Source organism: Aythya ferina (assembly GCF_964211825.1).
Source record: "Aythya ferina genome assembly, chromosome: 1".
Classification (NCBI taxonomy): domain Eukaryota; kingdom Metazoa; phylum Chordata; class Aves; order Anseriformes; family Anatidae; genus Aythya; species Aythya ferina.
Genome location: NC_140296.1, coordinates 20330084 through 20350792, shown reverse-complemented (window position 1 = coordinate 20350792; position 20709 = coordinate 20330084). Strand labels below are relative to the sequence as shown.

The 20709-nt window shown below is 36.2% G+C and overlaps 1 protein-coding gene across 2 annotated transcripts in view; it reads left to right on the top strand.

Moving 5' to 3' along the window:
* Positions 1 to 20645, top strand: part of SACS (sacsin molecular chaperone) — a 59971-nt gene extending 39326 nt beyond the window's left edge. For both annotated transcript variants that reach the window (XM_084497284.1, XM_084497285.1), the window contains 3 exons: positions 71 to 1553; positions 3728 to 3819; positions 7229 to 20645. In XM_084497284.1, the coding sequence (XP_084353410.1) occupies positions 71 to 1553; positions 3728 to 3819; positions 7229 to 18789 (13136 nt within the window). In that variant the 3' untranslated portion in view covers positions 18790 to 20645. The remainder of the gene's footprint in view (positions 1 to 70; positions 1554 to 3727; positions 3820 to 7228) is intronic.
* Positions 20646 to 20709: the final 64 nt, after the last annotated feature.

Sequence of the window (20709 nt, the reverse complement as noted above, 5' to 3'; positions counted from 1 at the left end):
TCCTATAAGACTGTATTTGAAAATCTGTTCTTTTAGGGTTGTTAATATTTGTTGGTTTTTATTTATGCAGATCTCCCTAGTATTTTCAGTGGGGAACAAATTGGAATGCTGGATCCCCATCAAACCCTCTTTGGACCACATGAATCAGGCCAGTGTTGGAACCTAAAAGAAGACAGCAAGGAAATCAATGAACTTACAGACCAGTTTGCGCCATTCATTGGTGTATTTGGCAGCACTAAGGAAACATTTAAGAATGGAAACTTTCCTGGTACATTTTTTCGCTTCCCACTTCGTCTGCAGCCTTCTCAGCTGAGCAGCAATGTTTATGACAAGCAGAAGGTTTTGGAGTTGTTTGAATCCTTCAGAGCAGATGCTGACACAGTGTTGCTCTTCTTAAAGAGTGTTCAGGATGTTTCATTGCATGTTAGAGATGCTGATGGAACAGAGAAGCTGATTTTCAGAGTAACCGCTAGTGAGAACAAAGCCTTGAAACATGAAAGACCCAACTCTATCAAAATCTTAGGAACTGCAATAAATCAGTACTGTAAGGGAGTTCCAAGCAATAGCATCACATGTGTGACATACCATGTAAATATAGTGCTGGAAGATGAGAGTGTTAAGGACGCACAGAAAACGTCTTGGTTAGTATGTAATTGTGTAGGTGGTCGAGGAATGTGTACGGAACTGGATTGTTTAGCTGATGACTTGAAATTTGTTCCTACTATTGGAATAGCCATGTCTTTATCAAATAAAGAGGAGGAAAACGGAGCTGTGGCAGACTTTTCAGGAAGAGCATTTTGTTTTCTGCCTTTGCCTCCAGGTGAGGAAAGCAAAACTGGTCTCCCAGTTCATGTTAGTGGTTTCTTTGGTCTCACAGACAATAGAAGGAGTATCAAATGGCGAGAGCTGGATCAGTGGAGAGATCCAGCAGCTTTGTGGAATGATGTTCTTGTGGTGAACATAGTGCCAAAGGCCTATGCCACTCTTATTCTGGAAGCTATCAAACGCATGGAGACTGAGAAGAATTCAGATTTTCCACTGTCAGCTGAAAGAATTTATAGTTTATGGCCTGATGAGAACAAAATCAGGGTGCCCTGGAAACCAATTGTAATACCTCTCTTTAAAGAGCTGCTCCAGCATACAGTTATTTACTCAGTGAGTAATCAGTGGATAAAGGTGGAACAGGTGCACTTTTCTGAAATGGATGAGAGTTTGGAGTACACACAGTCTGTTCTCAACTACCTCCAGGATTCAGGGAAGCAGATTGCCAAGGTGCCAGCAAATATTGCTAGTGCCGTGCATCTTACTACTTCTTCTGTTAAAGCTGTGAAAAAAGTGACTCCTGCTGTTGTACGGCAAGTGCTAAGGAAATCTGGACACAGTGGACCTGCTGAAGAAAAGCTTCACCTCTTAGAATTTGTGCTTTCTGATGGAGTCTACAGTGAACTGATTGGACTGGAGCTTTTGCCACTGCAGAATGGAAATTTTATTCCTTTTTCCTCATCTGTGTCAGAACAGGATGTCGTTTACATAACCTCAGAAGATTTTCCCAGGTATGCTTACCAGCAACAAGATGATATGCAGCAGCCTATGATGTACTGAAATATTGCATAAACAGAACTCAGTTCTCTATATAAGTGTAGATGTTTATATACATAGGTCTCGTTTGAAAATTTTGACCGCTACCTGTTATAATTTTCTAAAGAATCATGTAATCTAGGCTTTAGGGGAATGCCTCAGATTAGCTTTCTTAGAATTAGTTTAGAATTAGTCAAATTAGCTTTCTTAGAATCATAAACGATTAGAAACAGGAGGAGTTTAGGCACATGCATACTAGGAAGTACATTAAATCAGTTAAAGTTAAAAGGCTTTCATAAAGTTTGAGATGGCTTTGTGCTTTTTAAAACAAAAAACAAAAACTTTTATCTGTTCCTCCTTAAGAAGTTACCAATATGTGTGTACAACTGCTGCCTCCTCCTTTCCCTCAGTTTCAATGATTTTCAGATCCTCTGCATTAGAGGTGTGACATCTGGCATGTGTTTTGCTACTTTTACTGGCCTTTAAGGAATGTAGATTAGAGTTGGGGTGTGCCCATGTAGGTATTAAGGCAAAAAGTACTCCATATAAAGGTACTGCTCTAAGTCATGGTTTAAGTGTTACGTATAGACAACACATATTGAAGAAAAACACTTTCAGACAGGTAGCTGGTTTTACTTTGTTTCTTGAGAAGAGTTTGCCTTTTTTTCAAACCCGCTGCTGTTCTTTTTCTGTATTCTAAAACTGCTATCTTTTAGATATATTTATTGATCTAGACAATTCAGGTCATTCATCAGGGCACTGACACAGATCGAAGAATCTGTGATTCTAGTGTATTCTTTAAAAAACAAAACAAAAAAAAACCCTAAGTGCTTAGCATCTTTTTGAGATCATTTATCTTTTGATATTCTTTCACTATTTTCTTTTCCTCTTTCAAAATTCAAGCCATTACACCAATAGAGAACATACATACCCATGATGAGACTAACAGATTTTCTTTATGGCCTTGCTTCAGACTAGTCATAAGACTAAGTCACTTTCTGGGAAGTTAATGATACCGCTGTATCTCATTCAATTCATGTTTTTGTTGTTAATGGACTTAATTAGTTAGTCTTATAAAGCTGATACAAAAGCACATAGTATGCATATATCAACTTGCTAGCTATGATAATGCAAATAGTAATGCTTTGACTCTGTTCTTGAGTACAGTAAATATTTCCAATTCTAATGCTATAAATATGATAAATTACTTAAGATATTTTAAAACACCTTCAGTTGAATTGTTTGGCTCTTTGCAGATTCAAATTTGGAGCCTACTTAAAAAGCTGAAGTAAGCTTTTTACAAATTTCACAGACTCACAGGAGGGCTGAGTTCAGAAGGGGCCCCTGGAGGCCCCTGGTGCCACCCCAGCCCAAGCAGGGACACCCAGAGCAGGCTGCCCAGGACCACGTCCAAGAGGCTTTTGGAGATCCCCACAGCCTCTCTGGGCAAACTTTGTGAACTTTGTAACACAAGTTGGCTTGTGTTAACAAAAAGCAATCTGTTAATATGTGTAAACAGGCAATTTCTTTTTGTTAACATATGCATTTGAAAGTAAGACTTATTCAACATAAAGTCTTGTTATTTGTATAATTGAGATATCTGTTGTCAAAAGTAAATGGTTAGTTATTGGTGACTTCAGAATTGGAAGGAGCAGGGCCCTTAAACTATTTGTTTAATTTTAAGTACCAATATAAGGGAAAGTGAAGAAATTACAAGGTAAGTGATGCTTGGTTACAATAGTTTAAAATGGTGTCTGCACACAGACCAGTGTCTGAACGTACAGATATGTGTGAAGTCCTGGAATTAAATGTTGTATTTTTTTTATTATTTCAGATAATTTTTGAGACATAATATATAGTATTATTCTAACAAAAAAAATAATACAAATAGATGAAAATACTTTTCTAATACTAGTTTTTCTATCAAGAGAAAACTCTTATACCCGCTTTGAAAAGATGAGTAGTTGGAAAATTTATTTTCTTATTACTCTCTTTTTCTAAGTTCATGAATTTCTTATAAATAAGAAAACACCCACTTAAAGCCCAATTCCACATATGGAAGTGACTGCTTTGCATGCAACTCTTCTGTGTAGGAACATACATGAATTAGATGCTTTGCTAATGTTTTTGTTTTTATATGGTATGTTAGATCACTCTTTCCTGGCCTTGAAGGAAGGTTGCTTTCTGATGACCTGAAGCCTGAGGTTCTAGCTGCTTTGAAAGAAGCTGCCAAAAGCAGAGGTAATGTCTTTGGTATTCTCATAAAGTGAAACAGATTGCTAATAGTTAAACAGACTAATTCTAAATCCAAGTTAAAAGCACTGTCTTCTATGAAACTGAGCTTGCCTAAGTAAGTTGGTCATTTCAAAAAAATAAGATACCGCAGATGGAGTTGTAAATGGCATAAATGAAAATTCTAAATGAATAAAAAGGCAAAAGCTAAAGGATGAAAACTTACAATAAAATGATAGCAGGACATGTCTTAGTGTAAATTTTGTGCAACTAGTATTCCTCTTTGTAAGAAGGTCTGAGTTCTATTTTACATTTATAGTATTTTCATATGCAATAGCTATGTCATACTTTTTATATTGTGGATCATCTTGTAGCTCACAATTGCAAGCACACACTAATGCATTTTAAAAATGCATTTAAAAAAACAATAGATGAAACCGAATCATCTGGCCTGGAGTATACATGTATGAAGACCATATTAATTTTGTCAAGTGTTACCTGAGTCTTAATTCATAGCTTTTTGTTGTTTCAAAGCAGACCTACTGAAATACTTCTAATCATGATCCAAATAGTTTGCTACAAAGCTTGCTGCATTTGTAGATATGATGCTTCAATGTTTAACTTCCTTCACTATTACATTTTTTTTTGCTTCTTTTCAAGTCAGCATTAGTTTAATTTACCTTTCTGTCTTTGCATTTCACTATGCATTTGATGGGTAAATTTGAAGTCCGTCTCCAAAACTTTTTTTTTTCTCCAAACAAGTCACACTTTAACTTATTTTTAAGTAGTGCGTATACAGTGAACTATTTTACTCTTCAATCTCTAGAAAATGTGCCTTTAAGAAAAACATCCATGTTTGTCTTTTTAAATTGTTCTATTTATCAGAATTATTTTTTAGACTGAAAACATTAAAACCAGAAATAGAATACTAGAAATCATTGTATTGATTTTCTTTCTTTGATACCCTTTATCGATGTCTTCAGTGACAGTCTCCATTTCTTCAGTCCATATTCTGACCTTTTTTCCCTACAATCCTTTTACGTCTTCTGTTTATTATTCGTCCTATTAACTTGGAAACCTGCTGCTTTCTCCATGGGTTGTTTATCACTTGATTATCAAAACTAATAGAAAAATAAGATAATTCTAAGGCAAATAAGATGCATTATTGAAATTATGGCTAAGCATCTATGAAAAGACTGACAATTGGAGTGACTTATTTCACAGAATAAACAGTGTACATACAAATTGTATAGAAGGTATGAAATCGGTGCTGGGACTTTCATTGGATATGAATGACAGCAAGTCTGAAACTATTGTTAAAAAAAATATATTTTCTAAAAAACAGAATTGTCAAAGCCTTATGGGGGGCATATTATGTGATGAGTGATGTCTATTTGTTGTTGTAGGAGGGCATGCTGGTATCTGAGTTGCAACAAATTCTATCCAGTCCTTCTAGTTCCTAGAAGAAGTTTTGGTCACATTTGAGGTCTAACTTCCTGCTCTCTTCTTTTGTCCATTTCTTTGAACTCCATTATTCTAGGTACTTATTCTTGGTTGGTGGTGTGCCTCTCATTCATTAGAAGAACATATTTTTGTAATAAATACGACAAGAATAGTTCTTCCAAATCTTTTAGAAATTCCTAGGGACGTTCAGATGACCCTGTGCAAGTTTTTACGTGGCTTACTTTTCTCTACTTTCCACCTCCTATTCTTCATTCTCAGATTTTGCATAGTTGTAAATTATACCTCCATATCTTCAGTACCATAAATATGTACATTATAAATTTGTTAGATTTTTTGACAGATTTTGAATTATTGACAAGGATCTTACTTCTATAATTGTAGAAATTATATTGGAGATATTCTTGATATCAGTGTAGAAATGGAAACTTCCTTATATAATTTCTTTGAGAAGATGGGATAAACTTTTTTTTAAAAAAAAAAAAATAAAATTGTTTTGCACAAAGAGAACCATATCTTATTTTTTTCTCTCCAAAAATATGTACTATAATTTTGTAGCTAAAAGCTGTTCTATATTTGGTGTGTTAATGTGTAATTGACCAGATGTTTTCTAAATGGATTTGATTATGTTCTAGCCCAACAGCTTCTCTGGGGATTTTCAGGTATGGTTATCAATTGAAGATGTACTGGTTTAGATTGAAGCTTGATATTTGTGTGAATTTGGTGATGAGCTATTCTCCTTACCCCCAGCTTTTTTGTAGATAAAACCAGCCAAACATAGCTACCAAAAATAATTAGGAAAATAGTTCTAAATATAGAGAAGGGGAAAATTGCTTATTAATGAAGTAAACCTTGTAGTTAATGTTGCACAGAAATGATCAATATTTTCCTTAGTTTATTTATGTATATTTTTAAATAAAATACTGGAAGTCATCCTACACTTCAAGAATTTAAAGTCACATGTACAGATTTTGAGCACAGAACTAGCGATACTGTCTTAAAATGGGATTGTAGTTTAGCTTTTAAGTAAATTCTTAAGCAGTTGGTCCACTGCTGCCAGTATTTCTCACTTTCTTAAGACTGCTGTGTTTTTCTAATAGCATGACTAACAATACGTAGCTCTGTGGGCATGAAGTGAAAGAACTTTTTTTTTTTTTTTTTTTGAAGGATTTTACTACTTATCTCCAGCAGAGCAATGACAGTAGATAGTATCTTTAATTGGACTGTTGCTTTTAATGAAACAGCAGTGCTATTTAGAAAGAAGAAAGATCTGAAACTCAGATGTCTTGATTCCCTGTTATTGTTTTTGGTGTCACTGGGAGGTGTTGGTATTTTTGTGTTCTGAACTATTTTTTATAAACTAGAGTCTCTGTGGCTAAGTGTAAGCTATTTTAATGATAATTAAGATGTATTAGCATTTCTTTTATTGAAGGCTTTCATGATAGGAATAAAAACATACACATCTAAACTTAGCGTTCCTTGAACAGCAGAGTTTTGTTCCTTGTCAGTTTTTAGTGTAAGAGCATCTATACCTGCTCTGGTTTGCTATATCTAATAAATAAGCTTTCAAAACTACTGTAATCCTTGTGGGTATAGACAAACAAATAATGGATTAGGTTCTTATTTGCCACTAGGCAAGTAAGTAGAGCAAAGAATCAACCAAACAGGAAAAAACTACTGACTTTGATTGTAAATCTGTAGTTGCTTTGTATGCCTGAAGGTTCTTATAGCAAACTAACAAATTCAGTAACTTATTGATCATTTTTGATTGTTTTTTATACTAATATGGAATGTATTTGTTTTTAATTAACTCCCTAAAAGCAAGAGTAGCTGGTATATGCAGTTCTATGTAGCAGTTTTTCCACATAAAGAGGAGCTTCATTTCTACATTCAAAAAGCAATTTGCTATGTAACTCTGCTCTGATTTTCATGGTTTACCCTTTTGCTGTAATTTCAGGAAGACCATGCACTCAGCTGCAGCTTCTGAACCCAGAAAGATTTGCTCGGCTAATTAAAGAAGTTATGAATAGCGTGTGGCCTGGCAGAGACATGGTGGTACAGTGGTATCCAGGTTTGGAAGACAAAAACCACCCATCAATTTCCTGGCTTAAGATGGTCTGGAAGAACCTCTATATGCATTTTTCTGATGACTTGAGTGTGTTTGATGACATGCCGCTTATTCCTAAGACTCTTCTGGAGGAAAACCAAACGTCAGTGGAACTGGTTAGATTTAGGAATCCATCACCTATTATTCTGGAAGATGAATCTGAGACTCAACTCCCAGAATACTTAGCTGATATTATTCAGAAAGTTGGTGGAGTGGTACTGAAGAAACTAGATGTTTCTATCCAACACCCGCTTATAAAGAAATATGTGCATCCACCATTACCAAGTGCTGTTTTACAAATAATGGAAAAAATGACCCTACAGAAACTATGCAATCAGGTTGCATCATTACCATCAACGCATAAAGATGCTCTTAGGGCATTCTTAGCTAGTTTAACTGATGCAAATGAAAAAGAGAGAAGAATTATTCAGGAATTGCTGATATTTAAAAAAATGGAAAAATTATCTGATGAAGGTGTCCCTGCTTTTGCTGGACTGAAAGGTAGTAAGGTATTACACCACACTGCTAAAATTCCACCTGGTCTAAGATTTTCTGTTCCAATAATTGACAGCAGTGATGAAGCTACTATTCGCTTAGCTAACCTGCTAAAAATAGAACAGCTGAAGAGCACAGATTGCTTGAAGTTTATTATAGAAGACATAAAAAATGATTTTTATTCATATGACGAAACAACAAAGATAATGCAATGGGTTCTTGAGAATCTGACTTTTCTGAAAAATGAGAATACGGATGTGATAGATTGGCTGACAACACTGAAGTTTATTAGGATTTCACAAGAAAAGATAATGACAGCAAATGAACTCTTTGATCCTGAGGTGGAACTGCTGCAAAACCTGTTCTATGCTGAGGAGGAATTTTGCTTCCCCCCTGCTATTTTTACATCTTCAGATATTCTTCATTCTCTGAGACAAATAGGCTTAAAAAGTGAAGCCAATCTTGAGGAAAGTGATATTGTGAGAGTGGCAAATAAAATTGAAAATTTGCATGCAAACTCTAACACCGATCATGATTTACTGTTAAGAAAAGCTAGAACTCTCTTGATGATTTTAAACAAAAACCATATGCTGCTTCAGTCATCTGAAACAAAAGCTGTGCTGAAAAAAATAAAATGGATTCCTGCATGTAAGGAAAGACCTCCAAATTATCCAGGATCCTTAGTTTGGAAAGGAGATCATTGTAATCTGTGTTTACCACCGGAAATGTGTGATATCTCTCATGCAATTTTAGTAGGTTCCTCAGTTCCTCTTGTGGAAAATGTGCAGTTAGATATAGAAAAAGCTCTTGGCATCTCCACAAAGCCCAGCATAAAGGCAGTTTTAAAACATTTCAAGGTAGTTGTTGATTGGCACAGTTCTAAAACCTTCAGTGATGAGGACTATTATCAGTTTCAGCATATCCTGCTTGAAATTTATGGGTTTATGCATGATCATTTAGAAGAAGGGAAAGAAGCTTTTAAAGCCTTGAAATTTCCCTGGGTTTGGACAGGAAAAACATTTTGTTCCCTCACACAAGCAGTAATAAAGTCAGTACCTGATCTTGATCTCCAGCCTTATCTGCATTATGTGCCAAAAACTATGGCAAAGTTTCACCAGTTGTTTAAATGTTGTGGTTCAATTGAGCAGTTAACACCAGACCATGTTTCTATGGTCATTCAGAAAATATATCTGAAAAGTGAGCAGACTCTGTCCGAACAAGAGAGTAAACAAAATCTTCACATTATGTTGAGCATTATAAGATGGCTGTACAGCAATCAGATTCCTGCAAGTCTGCATACACCCATGCCACTGTACAGTGGCAAACATCCTTACAAACTTGCAATGAGGCCAATTCACGAATGCTGTTATTGTGATATCAAAGTTGATGATTTAAACGATTTGCTTGAAGATTCTGTTGAACCAATAATTTTGGTGCATGAAGACATACCAATGAAAACTGCTGAGTGGTTAAATGTCCCATGCCTTAGCACAAGGTTGATTAATCCAGAAAACATGGGATTTGAGCAATCTGGGCAAAGAGAGCCTCTGACTGTAAGAATTAAAAACATTTTGGAAGAGTACCCTTCCATTTCAGACATCTTTAAAGAACTTCTTCAAAATGCTGATGATGCTAATGCGACAGAATGTAATTTCCTGATTGACATGAGGAGAAATATGGATATAAGAGAGAATCTTCTGGATCCAGGAATGGCGGCGTGTCATGGTCCAGCTTTGTGGTCATTCAATAATTCTGAATTTTCTGACTCTGATTTTCTAAATATAACTCGATTAGGAGAGTCTTTAAAAAGGAGTGAAGTTGACAAAGTAGGAAAATTTGGACTGGGTTTCAATTCCGTTTATCATATTACTGATGTTCCAATTATTTTGAGCCGGGAGTTCATGATTATGTTTGATCCAAATGTTAACCATATCAGTAAGCATATTAGAGATAAGTCTAATCCTGGGATCAAAATTAACTGGAGTAAACAACAGAAGAGGCTGCGAAAATTTCCCAATCAGTTTAAGCCATTTATAGGAGTTTTTGGTTGCCAGCTACCACTGACTGTAGAATCTCCATACAGCTACAAAGGAACACTGTTCAGGCTCTCCTTCAGAACTCAGCAGGAAGCTAAAGTGAGTGAAGTCAGCAGCACATGTTACAATACAGCAGACATTTATTCTCTTGTGGATGAATTTAGCATTTGTGGTCACAGACTGATAATATTTGCTCAGAGTGTAAATTCAATGGTTTTGAAATACTTGAAAATTGAGGAAGATGATCCTGGGGTGGCACAAGATGTTATCACTATTAAAAAAAAAATTTGTTCTTCCAAAGCCTTGACCACACCAAATGTAAGCGTTTTAAAGGAAGCAGCTAAACTAATGAAGGTCTGCAGCAGCAGTAATAAAAAGCTTCCCACTGAAACACCAAAGTCCTCATGTATCCTACAGATAGTAGTAGAAGAATTTCACCATGTATTCAGGAGGATTGCTGATTTACAGTCTCCGCTCTTCCGAGGTGCAGAAGATGATCCAGCTTCTTTCTTTGAAATGGCTAAATCAGGACAGGTGAAAAGGTCATCTGATGAACTGCCACAGAAGACAGTAGATTCAACAACGTGGCTCATATGTTCTTGCATGGACACTGGTGATGCTTTAAAATTTTCATTACATGAAAGTGGACGAAGACTAGGTCTTGTTCCTTGTGGTGGAGTGGGTGTGTTGCTGTCTGAAACCCAGGATCAAAAGTGGGTTGTGAAACCTAATTGCAATAACGTAGGTGAAGTATTCTGCTATTTACCTCTACGAATAAAAACAGGTTTACCTCTTCATATAAACGGCTGCTTTGCAGTTACTTCAAACCGGAAAGAGATTTGGAAAACAGACACAAAGGGGAGATGGAATACAGTGTTCATGAGGCATGTTATTGTTAAAGCCTACATAGAAGCTCTGTGCGTTCTGCGTGACATGGCAATCAATGGTGAGCTAGTTGACTATAACTACTGTGCTGTGTGGCCAGATCCTGATTCAGTTCATGATGATTTTTCTGTTATTTGTCAAGGGTTCTATGAAGACATAGCTCATATGAAAAGCAAAGAAGGGATCAAAGTGTTTTCTGATGGTTTCTCTTGGGTTTCCATGAAGAATGTAAGGTTTCTAGATGACTCGATACTGAAACGACCAGATGTCGGACCGTCAGCCTTTAAGATCTTTCTAAAGTACCTTAAAAAAACTGGTTCCAAAAATCTGTGTGCTGTAGATCTCCCTTCTTGGGTTAAGACAGGATTTGAAGAAGCGGGATGCAAGTACATACTATTGGAGAACACTTTCTCTGAAAAACAATTCTTTTCTGAGGTGTTTTTCCCTAATATTCAGGAGATTGATGCAGAGTTGCGTGATCCTTTGATGCGTTATGTTCTTAATGAAAAACTTGAGGAGTTTTCAGGAATTCTTCGTGTTACTCCATGTATTCCTTGTTCTTTGGATGGACATCCGTTAGTTACACCATCAAGACTGATCCATCCTGAAGGAAGAGTTGCAAAGTTATACGATGCTGAAGATGGAAGATTTCCTTACGGCACCACTCAGGATTATCTTAATCCAGTCATTTTGGTTAAACTTGTTCAGTTGGGAATGGCTAAAGATGATATCTTATGGGAAGATCTGATAGAACGTGCAGAGTCAGTGGCTGAAGTTAACAAGACAGATCATGCAGCAGCTTGTCTCAGAAGCAGTATTATATTGAGTCTTATTGATGAAAAACTGAAGTGTAGGGACCCTAGAGCTAAAGAATTTGCTGAAAAATGTCAAACCATCCCTTTTCTTCCTTTCCTTAGCAAGCCAGCAGGCTTCTCGCTACACTGGAAAGGCAGTGATTTTGAGCCTGAAGCAATGTTTTCAGCGACTGATCTTTTCACTGCTGATCATCAAGATATAGTTTGCCTAATACAACCAATTCTTAATGAAAATTCCCATTCCTTTAAAGGTTGTGGTGCTTTGTCATTGGCTGTAAAAGAATTTTTGGGTCTACTGAAGAAACCAGCTGTTGATTTGGTCATAAATCAATTGGAAGAAGTTGCAAAGTCATTTGATGGCATTACATTATATCAGGAGAATATCACTAATGCTTGTTACAAACATCTACATGAAGCAATGTTACAAAATGAATCATCAAAAGCTATGATAATTGAACAGCTGACAAGTTATAGTTTTATTCTTGTTGAGAATGTCTATGTTGATCCAACAAAAGTGTCTTTTCACTTGAATTTTGAAGCAGCACCATATCTATATCAGTTGCCTAATAAATACAAGAATAGTTTCCGTGAGCTATTTGAAAGTGTGGGTGTAAGACAGGCTTTTGCAGTTGAAGATTTTGCACTTGTTCTGGAATTAATAAATCAGGAAAGAGGGACCCAACAACTAACTGAAGACAACTTTCAGCTGTGCAGGAGAATAATCAGCGAAGGAATATGGAGCCTCATTAGAGAGAAGAAGCAGGAATTTTGTAAGAAAAAGTATGGTGAGATTTTGTTACCCGATACTCGTCTTGCACTTCTGCCTGCTAAATCTTTGTGTTACAATGACTGTCCATGGATTAAAGTTAAAGACACAACTGTTAAGTATTGTCATGGTGATATACCGAGGGAAGTTGCAGTAAAGCTTGGAGCAATACCAAAACGCCATAAAGCTTTAGAAAGGTATGCCTCCAATATTTGTTTTACTACCCTTGGAACAGAATTTGGCCAGAAAGAAAAACTGACGAGTAGAATTAAAAGCATCCTTAATGCTTACCCTTCAGAAAAAGAAATGCTGAAAGAGCTCCTTCAGAATGCAGATGATGCAAAAGCTACAGAGATCTGTTTTGTGTTTGATCCTAGACAGCATCCAGCTGATAGAATATTTGATGAGAAATGGGCACCGCTTCAAGGACCAGCACTGTGTGTTTACAACAATCAGCCTTTTACAGAAGATGATATTAGAGGAATTCAGAACCTTGGAAAAGGTACTAAAGTAGGAAATCCCTGTAAAACCGGACAATATGGTATAGGTTTCAATTCTGTTTATCACATTACTGACTGCCCTTCTTTCATATCTGGCAATGATATACTTTGTATTTTTGATCCTCATGCTAGATATGCACCAGGTGCGACGTCAACAAGTCCTGGCCGCATGTTTAGGGATTTAGATGCAGATTTCAGAACACAGTTCTCAGATGTATTGGACCTCTACTTAGGAAATCACTTTAAACTGGATAATTGCACAATGTTTAGGTTTCCTCTTCGAAATGGAGAAATGGCAAAAGTATCAGAAATTTCCTCAGTTCCATGCTCAGATAGAATGGTCCAAAATCTTTTAGATAAGCTGCGTTCGGATGGAGCAGAACTCTTAATGTTTTTGAACCACATGGAAAAAATTTCTATTTGTGAGATAGAAAAAACAACAGGAGCACTGAATGTGTTGTATTCTGTACAAGGAAAAATCACTGATGGAGACAGATTAAAACGAAAGCAATTCCATGCATCTGTAATTGACAGTGTAACTAAAAAAAAGCAGCTAAGTGAAATACCTGTGCAACAGATAACTTACACGATGGATACTGAAGACTCTGAGGGGAATCTTACAACTTGGTTAATTTGTAACAGGTCAGGCTTTTCTGCCATGGAAAAGGTATCTAAAAGTGTGGTTTCAGCCCACAAGAATGAGGACATAACTCTTTTTCCACGTGGTGGGGTAGCAGCTTGTATTACTCATAATTACAAAAAGCCCCACAGAGCGTTCTGTTTCTTACCTTTATCTTTGGAAACTGGGCTACCTTTTCATGTGAATGGACACTTTGCACTGGATTCTGCAAGAAGAAATCTGTGGCGTGATGATAATGGAGTCGGAGTAAGAAGTGACTGGAATAATAGCCTAATGACAGCACTGATAGCACCAGCCTATGTTGAATTGCTGATTCAGCTGAAGAAACGGTATTTTCCAGGCACTGATCCTACAGTGTCAGTACTGCAGAACACAGCAGTTCATGTTGTGAAAGACACTTTGAAAAAGTTTTTATCCTTTTTTCCAGTTAATAGACTTGACATTCAGCCGGATTGGTATTGTTTAGTGAAAGCAGTTTACAGTTGTATTTATGAAGATTTGAAGCGTCTTTTGCCTGTTATGCGAGCTCCGAATGTTGATGGTTCTGATTTGCATTCTGCTGTTATCATCACGTGGGTTAACATGTCTACTGTGAACAAAGGCAGGCCGTTCTTTGACAACTTGCTACAAGATGAATTGCAACATCTCAAAAATACAGAATACAACATTACAACTCGGAAGTCTGTGGCTGAAAACGTTTACAGACTCAAACATTTACTCTTAGAAATTGGATTTAATTTGGTATACAACTGTGATGAAACTGCAAATCTCTATCACTGCTTGGTAGATGCAGATATTCCTGTCACCTATGTGACACCTGCTGATGTTCGATTATTTTTGATGACGTTTTCTTTTCCAGACTCTAACTGCCACATTGGAAAGTTACCCTGTCGTCTTCAGCAGACAAATTTAAAACTCTTCCATAGTCTCAAACTTCTGGTTGACTATTGTTTTAAAGATGCAGAAGAAAATGAAATCCAAATTGAGGGCTTGCCACTCCTTATTACCCTTGATAATGTTCTGCAAATTTTTGATTCAAAACGGCCAAAGTTCTTAACAACATATCATGAACTGATTCCATCTCGCAAGGATCTCTTTATGAACACATTGTATTTGAGGTACAACAATATTTTACTTAGCAGTGATGTAGCAAAAGTCTTTGATATCGCAAGCTTTGCTGAGTTGCTATCTTCTGTGTTGCCTAGAGAATATAAAACTAGAAGTTGTGTGAAATGGAAAGAAAACTTTGCAAGTGAATCTTGGCTTAAAAATGCCTGGCATTTTATTAGTGAGTCTATAAACGTTAAGGAAGAGCAAGAAGATACACAAGCAAAATTTGATGATGTTGTTGAAACTTTGAAGGACTGGACATTGCTTCCAGGTGTAAAGTTTACTGTCTCGGCTAATCACCTTGTTGTGCCAGAGTGTGATGTTTTGCTGCCACTTAGCATTATGCATATTGCTGTTTTTCCAAATGCTCAGAGTGATAAAGTCTTTCATGCTTTAATGAAAACAGGTTGTATTCAGTTGGCATTGAACAAAATTTGCTCCAAAGACAGTGCTTTAGTGCCTTTGTTGTCAGGACGTACAGCAAATATAGATAATCCTTCAAGCATTCTGAAAGCCATACAATATATGGTACAAACATCAACTTTTAGAACTGAAAAGTTAGCAGAATGTGACTTTGAGGCTCTCTTAATGTACTTCAATTGCAATTTGTGTCATTTGACATCTCAGGATGACATTAAAATTTTAAAGTCTCTTCCATGTTATAAATCCATTAGTGGCCGATACATCAGCATTTCAAAATATGGGACGTGTTATGTGCTCACAAAAAGCATCCCATCAGTAGAAGTAGATAGATGGACACAGTCAACTTCAGCAGCTTTTCTTGAAGAGAAAATTCATTTGAAAGACCTGTATACTGTGCTTGGCTGTGTCTCTGTGGATGATCTTGAAGTGTACTTGAAACATCTTCTTCCAAAAATTGAAAGTTTGTCTTATGATGCGAAGTTGGAACACCTGATCTATTTAAAGAACAGGCTAACTAGCATTGAAGAAACTTCAGAAATGAAAGAACAGTTGTTTGAAAAGCTTGAAAACATATTGATCATTCATGATGCAAGCAATAGATTAAAACCTGCAAAATATTTTTATGACAGGACTGTAAAAGTCTTTGAAGTTATGCTTCCTGAAAAATTATTTATACCTCAAGATTTTTTTAAGAAACTAGAACAACTTACAAAACCAAAAAGTCAAGCTGCGTTCCTTCCATCGTGGATAACTTTTCTACGACATATTGGGCTAAAATTCATTATTTCACAGCAACAGTTATTACAATTTGCTAAGGAGATCAGCATGCGAGCTAATACAGAAAACTGGTCTAAAGAAACACTGCAGAATACTGTTGATGTCCTCCTTCATCACATATTTCAGGAAAGAACCGATCTTTTGTCAGGAAACTTTCTGAAAGAATTGTCATTAATTCCTTTTCTGTGCCCTGAACGAGCACCGGCAGAATTTGTTAGATTTCATCCTCAGTATCAAGAAGTTAATGGGACGCTCCCTCTTATACGATTCAACGGGGCACAAGTGAATCCAAAATTCAAACAGACTGATGTGTTACAGTTGCTGTGGACCTCATGTCCCATTCTTCCAGAGAAAGCAACGCCTTTAAGTATCAAAGAGCAAGAAGGAAGTTCTCTTGGTGCACAAGAACAACTTGAGCAAGTTTTAACTATGCTGAATGTTAATTTAGACCCTCCCCTGGACAAGGTTATCAACAACTGCAGGAATATATGCAATATAACAACTGTGGATGAAGAAATGGTGAAAACTAGGGCCAAGGTCCTGAGAAGCATTTATGAATTTCTTAGTACAGAGAAAAGGGAATTCCGCTTTCAGCTTCGAGGTGTTTCTTTTGTAATGGTGGAAGAAGGTTGGAAGCTCCTGAAGCCTGAAGAGGTGGTAATAAACCTTGAATATGAATCTGATTTTAAACCTTATCTTTACAAACTTCCTTTAGAACTTGGTACTTTCCATCAGTTATTTAAGCATTTGGGTACTGAAGATATTATTTCAACAAAACAGTATGTTGAAGTTCTAGGTCGCATATTCAAGAACTCTGAAGGAAAGCAATTGGATCCTAATGAAATGCGCACAGTTAAGAGAGTAGTTTCTGGCCTGTTCAAAAGTCTTCAGAATGATTCTGTCAAGGTTAGAAATGACCTTGAGAATATGAGGGATTTTGCCCTTTATCTTCCCAGTCAAGATGGTAGGTTAGTAAAGTCAAGTATCTTAGTTTTTGATGATGCACCCCACTACAAAAGTAGAATCCAGGGTAACATTGGCGTACAAATGCTTGTTGATCTTAGCCAGTGTTATTTAGGCAAAGACCATGGTTTTCACACTAAACTGATAATGTTATTCCCTCAGAAACTGAGGCCTCGCTTGCTTAGCAGTATTCTTGAAGAACAGTTGGATGAAGAGTCTCCCAAAATTTGTCAATTTGGAGCATTATGTTCTTTGCAGGGAAGATTACAATTACTGTTATCTTCAGAACAGTTCATCACAGGACTCATTAGGATTATGAAGCATGAAAATGACAATGCATTTTTAGCTAATGAAGAAAAAGCAATAAGACTTTGCAAAGCTTTGCGAGAAGGTTTGAAAGTTTCCTGTTTTGAGAAGTTGCAAACGACATTAAGAGTTAAAGGCTTTGCTCCTATTCCCCACAGTAAAAGTGAAACATTTGCTTTCCTAAAGAGATATGGAAATGCAGTAATACTGCTTTATATACAGCATTCAGACAGCAAAGACATAAATTTCCTGTTAGCGTTAGCAATGACCTTAAAATCTGCAACTGACAACCTGATTTCTGATACCTCATATTTAATTGCTATGCTGGGTTGCAATGACATTTACCGGATCAGTGAGAAGCTCGACAGTCTTGGGGTGAAGTATGACTCTTCTGAGCCATCAAAACTTGAACTACCAACACCTGGCACTCCTATACCAGCTGAAATTCACTATACACTTCTTATGGATCCAATGAATGTTTTTTATCCTGGTGAATATGTTGGTTATCTTGTTGATGCTGAAGGTGGTGATATATATGGGTCATATCAGCCGACTTACACGTATGCAATCATTGTACAAGAAGTAGAGAGAGAAGATGATGAAAGTCACAGTTTTCTAGGGAAGATTTACCAGATTGATATTGGATATAGTGAGTATAAAATAGTAAGCTCTCTTGACTTGTACAAATTTTCAAGACCTGAGGAAAGTTCTCAAGGCAGGGATAGCACTCCTTCTACCCCAACTAGTCCTACAGAATTCCCAGCGCATGGACTGAGAACAATTCCACCTCTCTTCAGTGGTAAAGACGGCCACAAAACAACGTCCTCAAAACATCACTCTCCAAAGAAGATAAAGCCAAACTCCTTGCCAGAAATACTAAGAGAAGTGACATCTGTGATTGAACAGGCTTGGAAGCTTCCAGAATCTGAAAGAAAAAAGATTATTAGAAGGCTGTATCTTAAATGGCATCCAGATAAAAATGCAGATAATCTTGATATAGCTAATGAAGTTTTCAAACATTTACAGAATGAGATTAACCGGATGGAAAAACAGGCTTTTATGGATCAAAACATGGACAGAGCCTCAAGAAGAACGTTTTCATCCTCAGCTTCTCGATTTCAGTCAGATAAATTTTCATTTCAAAGATTTTATACTTCATGGAATCAAGAAGCAACAAGCCACAAATCTGAAAGGCAACAGCATAAAGAAAAATGTCCATCTTCCACAGGGCCGTCTTTCTCGCAACGCTTTTTTGTCCCACCTACGTTCAGGTCTGTTGGCAATCCTGTAGAGGCACGCAGATGGCTTAGGCAGGCCCGAGCTAACTTTTCAGCTGCAAGAAATGATCTCCATAAAAATGCCAATGAATGGGTATGCTTTAAATGCTACCTTTCTACTAAACTAGCCTTGATTGCAGCTGACTATGCTGTGAAGGGAAAATCAGACAAAGATGTAAAGCCAGCAGCCCTTGCACAAAAGATAGAAGAATATAGTCAACAACTTGAAGGGCTTACAAATGATGTTCAGACATTGGAAGCTTATGGAGTAGATAGCTTAAGAACTAGGTATCCTGACTTACTTCCTTTTCCCCAGATTCCAAATGATAGGTTTACTTCAGAAGTTGCTATGAGAGTGATGGAATGTACTGCTTGTATCATAATAAAGCTTGAAAACTTCATACAACAAAAAGTGTAAGAGGGTTGAAGATGTTAGAGAAGTGTATTGTCAAGAGCTTAGGTATTCCATGTGATGAGACACAAATGTGATTGTGCAGATTACTGAACATCCAAGGGGTTAAACATTGCAAAGCAGTTTAGAAGGATAATGCGCACAGGTGGTTGGTACTGAACTGCTTAGAATTGAAATTTATTTAAATGGGATTTATTTTTAACTGAGCCTGCTGTATAAGCAAACTGTAAAACATGAATATTTTTAAAAATTTCCAAGGAAACTGAGCTGCAAAAATTAGCTGTGTGTATAGTATCGTGATTAATTGGCATATTATTGATCTGCACTTTATATAACCAAAGCTTAGCTTTCTGTTAGATGAAGCCTGTAAATATAAGTCCTCATTAGATTTTACTTCATTTAATATTATGTTTCCAAATAGATGATGCCATTTTTCAATGTACTAATCTTAAGACTGGACATACTATGAAATAGGAGGCGAGATGGAAAATAAAATAACGTTGGAGATACCGCTCCAAACCATTTGTTTTCTTTTGCGTTCTATGGACATTCACGTCAATTATAGTAATATTCTTATCAGCTGGATCTGATTATAAATTTGCTGCAGTCTCTCCTTGTGAACATTTAAAGGATTGTTTAGTATCTGTGAATTGGTACAGTATTTTAATCCTGAATAATGATACTTGATTTAACATGCAACTTCATGTCATGCATTGATTGCATTTACTTCATTGTAAAATAATTATTTAATTTACTTCTTTTTTTTCTAGAGCCTGTCTTCTTTTGTTTAATGAACAAATGCATGTGGATGATGCAATATTGTTGACCATTATTATACAGTGCATTATGATGATTTTTTTTTAAAACCACACACCAAAACCCAGTTTTCAGATGTCTAAATGCTTGAGTTTCTTTTTTTATGTGTGCCTTTGTGCATGTACATATATACATATATTTTTCCACAAACAAACATTGGTAGTAGTACAATTCAGTAACACATTTCTGGTGTACAGTGAGTGCTGTTTTTTTTTGTTGTTTTGTTTTTGTTTTCTTTTGTTACATATGTAAAGGTGCTGCAATGTAATACTTTTGTTTTGTTGCTCACTACAGCCCTGCAGAAGTCTGGTTTTTAGTTCATGCTCTTTCTTTCATAGTTCATAATACTTCTGGTAATGTCATGCAATATATTCAACATTAACTATTTGTAGAAAAATAAAATAAAATGAAGGATAATGCTAAACAGAAGGCTGCTTCTTTACTGGATCAGCCACACTTAACATGTTAATCACTTTCCAGTGACATGCTGCTATGATTGTTTACTCAACAGCACAGCAAAACTGTAATTTACCTTACAGAATGCAAAGGAAAATAAACAACAGTGACCTTGCAGGGCTGATACAGCTGTTAGAAGTGTTAAAATCCAAAATAAAAGTCATGACAAAAGCTTCTTCAGTTTTGTGCAATCTGTAAAGGGCTTGTTCTCTGAAAATATTCTGGAAGCTCTTGCAAATAATTAACAGTAGTGGGAAGAAATTTGATGTTTGGAAAGTGATACTCCTTCTGGTTGTGAAGCCCTGTTATTATTTCTGCTATTAAATATTAAGTGCCATAATTTTAATAAAAATGCAAGCATACTTCAGTCTGATGTGTCTTGGTTTTATAAAGTAGACTAAATTTAACTATTATTTCAAGCTTTCTATTATATTATATGCAATCTTTTAAATTCTAAACAATTGTACAGATACTAATATTAAAAAGGAAAAATGCATTTTTTCTCACAATGACAAATGTTTGTGATTTTCTCAAGAAATTGTAATTTTGTTGATTTTTTTCAATAAATAGCATGTAAGTAAACCACAAAACTTCTTGTGTGCTATCAAATAAATCAGTTAATTCCCTATACATTTTTTAAACACCCTTTTGTTG